This window comes from Sprattus sprattus (genome assembly GCF_963457725.1).
Source record: "Sprattus sprattus genome assembly, chromosome: 19".
Classification (NCBI taxonomy): Eukaryota; Metazoa; Chordata; class Actinopteri; order Clupeiformes; family Clupeidae; genus Sprattus; species Sprattus sprattus.
Window position 1 is genome coordinate 24,210,330 of NC_137917.1, and position 9,793 is coordinate 24,220,122.

Here is a 9,793-nt window from a genome sequence, read left to right on the forward strand (position 1 = left end):
TTTCATATAAGAGGGGGGAGAAGTGAGAATCGGATCATTTCAATAAAATTATTTCTTTCACATTGCGTGTCTTAGTCGTGATATGGGCCTTGGCAAGTTGTCTGAGGTTTGACCAAAAACTAAAAGTCGAAGCAGAAAGAAAGACCATCTCGTTGTCACAGTTAAAAATGACATTTTTTTATTTTCAGTGCAACATCACAACAAACAATTCATGAGGTAATCAAGTGATTCTTGTTTTCCAAAATGGGTACAGAATGTCTTGCCTTGATTGATACTTTGAAGTGTTATGATTCTGCATTTGGTTGGTTAGCCACATTGGTTAATTTCACACACACACACACACACACACACACACACACACACACACACATTCTCTCTCTCTCTCTCTCTCTCTCTCACTCACACACACACACACACACACACACACACACACACACAGACTCACACACAGACTCACACTAGACACACACACACACACACACACACACACACACACACACACACAGAGTCATGAAGGGCAGCACCACCAGAGTAGGTACGCACACACAAGAAATACCCAAAATAGATTCGTTGTTAACGTGTTTTTTTTTTTTTTTGGCTTTCTTCTAAGTATTTCGTATTAATACACTTCAGGGAAAAGCAACCATATACCCAGCAAGATCCCCCCTGCTTCGATTGTCACTCCCATTTGATCTTCACGTTTGGCATACATGGTACTTCTGATGGCATAGTGTTCTTGGAGTAAGGCTGGCATCCAACCATAGGAGCCCAGCATTGAACCGGAACGCACAGTACCCAATGCTGAAGAGTGCTGATTTTATTTAAATAAAGTACGTTAGTTTACCTAAGTTAACTTAAGACTTAGGTTTCAGTGATCTTATTCTTTGGTTTAGTCTCAACACCCGTCCTCCAGACACTCTTGTCTATAAGTAGTTGTAATTAACCGTCTCCATGGCAACTGTAACATTTGATCTTATATCCAGCGCATCAGGTACTGCTGCATTCCAGCTAGTGCTGTGCCCCTACTTGAATGCTGACCTTTGACCCCCGCCGACTGAAAAGGGGCTTGATTTAGCCTTGGTTGATGGGGATTGATTCCAGCACACATAGTTTTTTTTTTTTGGAAAAGAAATGAGAGACACTCCCTGAAAAAAGGATGGAGTCTTTGGTTAAGTAACATCTCAGCTACACAAACATATCACACAATTGAGGTAGATGAATTCATCTGTATGTACAAAGAACAGACGGGCTCGAGAGTAGAGAAGTAGAGTGGTTTAGGTTTTTTTTTTTCTTCATCTGATTCATATCCTTTTCGCCGCTGGTTGGTGTTGTTTTTTAAGATTATTTGTTGTTCTCAACATCCCTTGCTTTCTGTTGAAACAGCCTGGGTAATTTAGGGGTTTTGTGCCCCACTCCATCTGTTCCTTTGTGGTCACACTGGAGATCATTCACAATTTCACCACTAGATGGCGCCAGAGACAGTACATTCATTACTAGGCCGCAGATTTCACCAGGCCCTCAAATAACAAGGGGGGAGGGGGGGGGGACACCTAAACTAACCCCACTTTTAACCTTTAAAATCACAATCACGTCCAACACTGTGTGGTTACTCCCACGTTTGACCGTGTGTGGTTTCGTTTTGACGGAGCTGTGATTTCTGACATAGGCGTGTGCATCTGCAAGTCCCATAAATGGGCGAGGACCGTGTCAGACCGTAGCAGAAACGCAGCCACAGGACTTGAGACTTTCCCTCAGCTACAGCTACCCTTCTCCCTCCCACAGCGCACGTACAGTTGGCAGCCATTAAAGTTTAATTCCGCCGCCTAGCCCCCCACCCCCCCAACCTTCCCTCAATCCTTCAATTTTTTGGGTGATTCAGCCCCCTTCTCTGATCTGCCCGCCCCTTTGACTGTCCAAAGCCCACGGGTCGAAGCAGGTCTACACCCCCAGACAGGCTGCGTGGAGAAGAGACACATAAAAAAAAATAGAAAAAAAAGAAAGAGGGCCTCTTTGAAGTCTGCTGGAAGTCGATGGCCTCTTTCATGGGCCCCCACTTTCAAGTGCATGCTGTAACTGGGCTCCACGACGCGCCCCCTCCCAAAAGGTTAAAGACAGACCACCGTGTCCAAACTCAGTGGAAACAAACAAAAAAATAAATAAATACAATTAAAAAGCCACCCGTGCCCCAACCCCACCCCCCCTTCTCCACTCTCCACACACAACCACACACTGATCCACAGTCCCTTCAGTATGCTAATAACTGCTAAGGGGAAAGATGGATAGAAATCATATCCATGGAGATACTTCATTTGCTGTCTGCATGCACTGTATATATTCACATATATACTTTAGTATAATCGTCATGGGGACATGGACACACCTCGGCCGTAGGGCCCGCTGACGATCACAGCAAATCTCAAACCAATGCGCTATCACAAACTCTTCACTTTCAAACTAACTTTGGCATAAGTATCTGAACAACGAGACATTTGCCAAGAATACAAATAGATTTTTAAACATATTAAACACAGGCCTATCCCGTATGTTTAACAATAACATTGAGGGAAGAATGATACTACATTCAGGGAGAGTTATGCTCGTCTTTGGTATATTAATGGGGCTCAAAAAGCAATAAAACAATGACGCCCCATCAGTCAATGGTTTCAATTTCGCACAGACACAGAAAGCATGAAATAAATAAGAGTATACACAGTACATTGGTAAATAAATAATTAAACAGCAAATAAATAAGCAAATAAATAAATATAAATAAATACATTAATAGTCTTAAATACATTAGTTAGAATTTCTCTTTTTTTTTTTTTCTTGCGTGAGATGGGTTTGAATTGGATCTCCAATCAAAGCAGCTGTGCTGTGAATCCTGTGTTCTTCGTGAGGACAGAGAGTTAATAATACTGTTAGCCAGGAGATCTGGCAGGCTCTCCAGCTAGACTCCAAAATGTATTCATATAAATGGACAAAAAGTGTGCTTGAAATCTGTACAAAGTAACAGAGCCACATTCCTTCATTTCAGAGAACTCTGACAAAACAAAAAAAAAGGGTCATAGAAAATCAAACAATTTGGTGCAAAACTGCACAGAATCTTCATCAACTTTTGCACCCGAGCTGACCTACATTGTCATATTGTTACGGGCGCCTCCACTAACTCTGAGGGTGAAGCCTCTTATAATTCCTTCACCTTCAGACCTCAGACAAAATAGTCCACTCCTTAGGAAAATAAACAGTAAATCTGTGTCCATTATTACACTAAAGGAGAGACAAAAGACTGAACACAGGATGACATCATGAGGTCTAAGTTATTTTTTTAAAGCTAGGTAATGGCAATAAAGAAATTAACCTATGAGCAGACCAATGACCCCTGACCCCTGTGTAATTTAAGTCCAACTCAGTACGATCTGCCTTTTATCTGCTGTTGAACCCAGCTGAAATAAAGTACACTTTTAGAAAAAACGCATGCCTGTGAAAGAGGCCATATGCTTTGACGTCCCCTTACGCGTGACCTTCCATAAAACGGCACAAAAGCAGGCTTTGCATCACACATTCAATATCACCCTGTCCACAAAGGACAATAAACTTTGGTTTGAAAGTCTCCTGAAATTTATGCCAAAAAACAAACAAAACTAAAAAAAAACTATGACATCACCTAATTCCGTAGCTACCTCGCATGCCCACGACACCGAGCCTCCATCTTTGAGATTGCGGGCCACTCTCGCTCTGTGACCGACCGGAGGCCAGGGGGGGGGGGGGGGGCTGGCTGACTCTACCCCTATCCCATCATGCAGTGCTGCAGGACACGGCCGAGGAGGAGGCGCTGGAGCCGGAGGAGCCGGTGGAGGACGGGCGGCCTTCCTCGGCGGCCCACTTGCTGACGTTGCGGCGGCGGGCGTTCATGAAGAAGTTGCTGACCGTGGTGAGCTCCAGGCCCAGCTGGTGGGAGATGGTGATCTGCAGGTCCTTGGTGGGCCGGTGGTTCTCCCGGAAGATGGCCAGGAGGGTGCGCCGCTGCAGGTCGGTGAAGACCAGACGCGTGCGCTTGGGCACCTGGTTGCGCTCCAGCTTGCTCTGCTCCAGCTCCTTACGCTTGCAGGCTGTGGAAAATGAGTTTATAAAATTATAGTTCAAGGTCTTGCCATTTCTTCTTTTTATTCTTTTGACACTTAGATGCTCTGGACACTACAGGGAGGGGTGCGGGGGGGGGGGGGGGGGGGGGGCAGAGGAGACAGTTGTTTAGGGAAGTATTGTTGACGGAAGGGTGTGCTCAACATTTTAAATGGCACACCAATGAAAAGACAATCAATGAGGAGCGTCTTGCGCTTGCAAGCTAGAGGGGGAAGGAGAATGAAATAGTCCACCACCCCCCCTCCACACACCTACAAACCTCTTGCCTTATTCTTTTACCTAGTATATTTATGCTATTTTAGTTTACAGTACATTTATGCTCTTACAGTTCTTCATGTGCTAATGTTTTCCTTTGTTGCCTTATTAACTGGCCTCTGTGATGTGTGTGAATGACAAAGATGTTTTTTTTTCTTCAATGGTACACTGCAAAACCAGTTTCCCGAAGGGAACAAATAAAGTCTGTCTGTCTGCCTGGCTATCTATCTGTCTATCTATCTTAAGGCAAAGGGGGCAGTGGAGGCCGTTGTTTAGGGAAGCATCCATGATGGAGGGGTGTGCTCAACGTTTTGAATAACATCCGATGAGGAATTGCCTCACTAGGATGACTCAGATGAGTTTTAAACATTATCCTCCCTCAATCATCCCTTATTGATCATTGTCACATGGGGCCCTTCTGAAACAGGACCCTGATCTATAGTCACCGTCAGCCAACCATAATCACCAACACACTCTCCATACTGTTGCCAAACCAACACAGTACACAAAATAGTCACGCAATATCAGGGATGTATTCCAAGTGAGTGGTTTAGTGACAAACCTGGGTAAATGAACACAGAATAAGTGGTAAACCTCCTAAAAGAAGAGCCCTGTGGCTTTGTTGTCCTAGGAGAATGGAGCCATGGAGCTCTTCTATTAGGAGATTTACCACTCACGCTGAGTTACCCAGGTCCTCTCACTAAACCACGTACTAGGAGTACCCCCCAGAGCAGGCTCAGCAGATGTTTACAGTGTTTGACACAGCTTGTGCATTGTGCATTAGCCTTGTTTAAAGGGCCAAATATTTATTTTAATTTTCAGGGATAAAGGCTCTCAAACTTAGTCGGTCAGAGGAGACATTTTAGTTGAGATCTGCAACTGTGTAGCAGGTCATGTTTATGTGTCCAAGATTGGTGTTCCAGCCTTGCCACACACACACACACACACACACACACACACACACACACACACACACACACACACACACACACACACACACACACACACACACACACACACACATGTACACCAGGCTGGCTGAACAGGCATGGCTAAACATCGTACAAGGAGCCTGAATGTTTCCATATCAAATGTACTTGATATTCGGAGACTTAAGAATAACATAAACATAATGTATTATAATAAATTATATACAACATAATAACATTTGTGAAACAGGTTGAACATTTTTAGAGTGCACTGCACTACATGATGCAGAGAAAGCAGAACAAAATGAGTACTGTGAAAAGTCCAGTAAAACACGTCACATTTTTGTGAGAAGATGGTGAACACATTCCACTGTCTATGCCTCCTCTCTAGTCAGCATCCCTTCACTGCCAACACACGCTTACACACACACACACACACACACACACACACACCACACACACACACACACACACACACACACACACACCCCTCCACAATCATAACGCGGCGCCATTAAGTAAATGCTTCCTTACGTTGTAATCATGTGTAAAAGGCCCGAGATTACTACGCCGTAAATCTGCGCGAGCCGGCCACTCTCAGATACATAAATATTCCTCCACAGAGTCCCTATGATCGTGGGAACACCTCCTAATCATGATGTATGTCCCTGTCCTCGTTGCTGAAACGTGATAGAAAGCCCTATCCCTGCCCCCCAGCATCTGAGCACCCCTATGCCCCCCCCCCCCCCCCCGCACCCACCACCACCACCCTCCACCCCCACCCCCCCACAGCCCCCCCACCCCCCCTCCTCTTCTGCCAACCCCCTCCCTATCTCCCCCAGCTCCGGCCCACCCCCCACTGATTGCTTGGGCCAGGGGCTGATAGAAATTATTGATTAAATCTGCGCTGCTCAGACTCCCCGACCCACAGAGCATGTTTAACTCCTTCAGCGCTGGGCAGGCAGGGGGAAGCGGACGCGAGATGGAGGAAAAACACACACACAATTGTTTTCGTGTTTATGCAATGCGTTTTTTTTTCTTTTCGGCTAAATAGGTTTTTAATTCTTCATTGCTGGTTGTTCCTGTCAGCTTACTCAGGACAGGCACTGAATCTGGCCATTTGCTGATTCGGGTGACGTGATTATTTTTTTTTTCCTTTCTTCTCCTCAGGCTTGAGAATGTCACAGGCGCTGAAGGGCTGGGTTAACACTTAAGCCTGTTTCTCCTTTCCCCGGGTTTTAGGTCTGAAGAGGTTCTCAGCTTTTAGTGGTTATCATAAAAATCACTCTTCTCCCCAAGTATGTTGAGGGCCGAGCAATGATCTCTAGTTAATAGCCTGGATCCCTCCTCCCCACCGGATACCATTCAATGGATGAACTACCAGGCATCCAATGCAGTACGCTGCATTATCGTATATAGAGGTACACGCACAGCATCTTTTACAACCGATCTTAAAGGTTCACTTTCTATGGCCAGCCCAAACTAAAAAAAACATAAACATAAAACACGAAAAATATCCCGCCAGCTGTCGAGACAAGCCTTTGTAAACAGGCTTGGGTGACGAGTCTTTCATAACAAGCCCTGCAGACTAAACGATTACCTAATCAGCCAATCAAAATGCCTCAAAAGAACATAAAATAAAGATAGCGTGCCTTTGTCAGGGCTGCTATGTTCGGCTGAATCATCTCGAAACTCAGCTACGGCGGACTTAGACACGCTTAAGACAGGACGCGTGGGGTGCCGTGCATTCTAATTTCTGCCTCGATTTTTCCTGATCTGCTGGAGGTACGCGCTGGCCAGACGCAGTTTTTTCCCAAGGAAATCAATAGAAGTTGGTAATTAAACAAAGAGGCTGCCCAGAACACCCAGCCCCCATGGAAAGTAGGTTATGTAGAAAAAGTACAAAGGTGTCTACCTAGCCCCCTTTCGCCGGGGATGTAAATACACATGGATTTGGAAGCCTATACACACCCCTCTGTCTGCACTAGCTGGACCCACACCCACCCCTCCATTTAAGGTGACCTAATAGACGACTTCATTAATTGCTCTACTGAGAAACAATGGCCACAACCAAGTGTTTTCTCCAAAACAGCTGGGATGATATCAGTGTCTGTGATTTATTGTTTTATTATATATTTATGATTCAGAAATGCGCTTGTTTACCTGCTGCCACAGACCATACAATGTGCGCTGTAGAGTATGACTAGCAGCAGGCACATATTGACATATTTGGAGAGAAAGACAGCTTATTTAATACGTATTTGTGTTTGTGTGTGTGTGTGTTTGTGTGTGTGTGTGTGTGTGTTTGTGTGTGTGTCTGTGTGTGTGTGTGTGTGTGTGTTTGTGTGTGTGTGTGTGTGTGTGTGTGTGTGTGTGTGTGTGTGTGTGTGTGTGTGTGTGTGTTTATTTAATACGTATTTGTTTCTGGTAGACCTCTGCAGTGTCACACACACCAGATAGCCTGTCAGCCCCAGCCATGTCACAACATCGTAACGCACAACCCATGAAAATATCAGGTTTCTGTAAGTGTGATGATTGCGCTTTTGCATTTTTTACACTCCACAATATGTACCTCCCCATGGTTAAAACACAAAAGCATACTGTTTGCTGCTGAAGATCTGAACACTGGAGATATACGTATCGAATACATTCAATAAAGAATTATACAAATACTGTGCCACCAGTGATGCTAACTATGAAGCAAAAAACACTTTCTACAATTCGTAGCGCTTGGCAGCCTGCTAAGATAGCAGCACATTTAACCTCAAACACAGACACACAGAAGAAGACGTTCTGTATCCATGAGCTTTTCATCTGAAATGTACTCAAACATTTATAGCTAGCAGCTCCAGAAGGTTTGACCTGAATCCACTACCTCCAATCTAAAATATGAGTTGAGGTTAACCCTGGGGCAACTGGTGACTACACTGGGCAGGTAAGCATGAATCAAACAGACCGAGAAGTGGATTCTTCTCCCACCAGGATGAGGCTGGAGCCAGCCATCACCTGAGACAACAAAACATTCCAGACAGCGTCTCACCTTCCATTCTCAAGGACGCCATCCTCTGGAACTCCGGCTCCTGGAGCCAGCGGGACATCCTCTTGAAGGTCTCCCGCCCGGACTTCAGCTTTCCCCAGGGCTTGGGGTTCCGCAGCAGGTCGGACAGGGTGCCCTGTGACCTGGACAGCACCCTCTCGGCGAAGATGGCCTGCGGAATGCTGTACCTCTTCAGTTCGTTGATGATCCTCGCGGACAAGTCTTTGGTGTCGATCTCCTCCCCACCGCCACCGCCGCCGGCACCTCCACCACCGCTCTGTGAGCTGGACAGCATGCCGTCGCTGGGCAGAGAGGCGGAAGAGGAGCCGCTGGAGTGGAACTCCCTGGCCTTGGAGGCCTGCTGGCTGGACAGATGGTGCTGGTAGTGTTGGGCGTAGAGGTGTGGGTGGTAGCTGGGGGTGTGCTGGTGGGCCTCCATTTTGTTGAGCTGGTGGCCGAGGCCAGAGGAGTCGCCGGCGTGGAGCACGGGCGGGGACATCTCTCGCCCGAAGTCGGGCGTCCGGCAGTAAATGCCGCCGCCGCTACCGCCAAGGTGCATGTCGTGAGTGCTGGCGAGCATCTGGCTGGCATGGCTGCCCTGGTTGGTGCCCAGGCTGCTGTAGCCGTGCATGCTCGTCTCCAGGCCAGGGGCTGCGGTCGGCGGTGAGTGGGTCACCCCAAAGTCTTTGCCATATGGGTTGTAGAAGTTGCCCGCCAGGCCCCGGTCTTCTCTCATGAGGGTGAAGCTCCCGATGACGTTGCTGACTGGCAGGCAGGGGTGATGGGAGTGGTGGTGGTGGTGGTGGTGGTGGAACTTGTCATCGAAGGGCTGCAGAGGGGTGAGGGTGGTGTAGGTGCTCCCCTCGATGGCCTGGGTGTCTCTGGCTCCGTAGCCCAGGGCCGACAGGGACGGGTCAAATCCGGGGTGCCGGTGCTCGGGCTCCAGAGCCATGGCCGAGTCCCCCAAGGAAGGCCTGGGGAAGGCAGCGGAGAGGTCTCGCGTGTGGAGCATGTCCCTGCCGTCCGTCAGCTCCCCATGGCTGTGCACAGACATCTCCCCCATATCTCCATTCATAATGATTCAGGCTCTGGGTCAGTTTGGCTCCTTACTCTCCTTGGTGCCAAACCTGGTGCTTTCCTGTGGTGATGTTTTTTTTGTTTCTTCTTTTACTTCTGCCTATCCTTAAACCCACTGCAAATTCAATGATTTAATGTATCAGGAAGTCAAACTGTGAAAGTTTTTTGGGCATCAAATGATCAGTGAGAGCAATCAGTTATTCTGTTTCCCTCAGCATCGTTGTCATTGTCTTTGGAAAAGAAGCGTCCGACTAGCAGCCTGCTGAACAACAACACAAAAATATTTGTTAAATGTAAGCAATCTGTGTGGGTATTTACGTCAACTATGCCTATTTCCTTTTTTATAACAACACAT

At 46.8% G+C, this 9,793-nt stretch overlaps 1 protein-coding gene across 1 annotated transcript; it reads right to left on the minus strand.

Annotated features, from left to right (window-relative positions):
• Positions 1-3,795: 3,795 nt before the first annotated feature.
• Positions 3,796-9,436, minus strand: onecutl (one cut domain, family member, like; the record flags this gene model as incomplete). Its single annotated transcript, XM_080858499.1, has 2 exons — positions 3,796-4,109; positions 8,365-9,436. The coding sequence occupies 2 exons, from the start codon at positions 9,434-9,436 to the stop codon at positions 3,796-3,798; spliced, it is 1,386 nt and encodes a 461-aa protein (XP_080714625.1).
• Between the last annotated feature and the right edge of the window lie 357 nt (positions 9,437-9,793).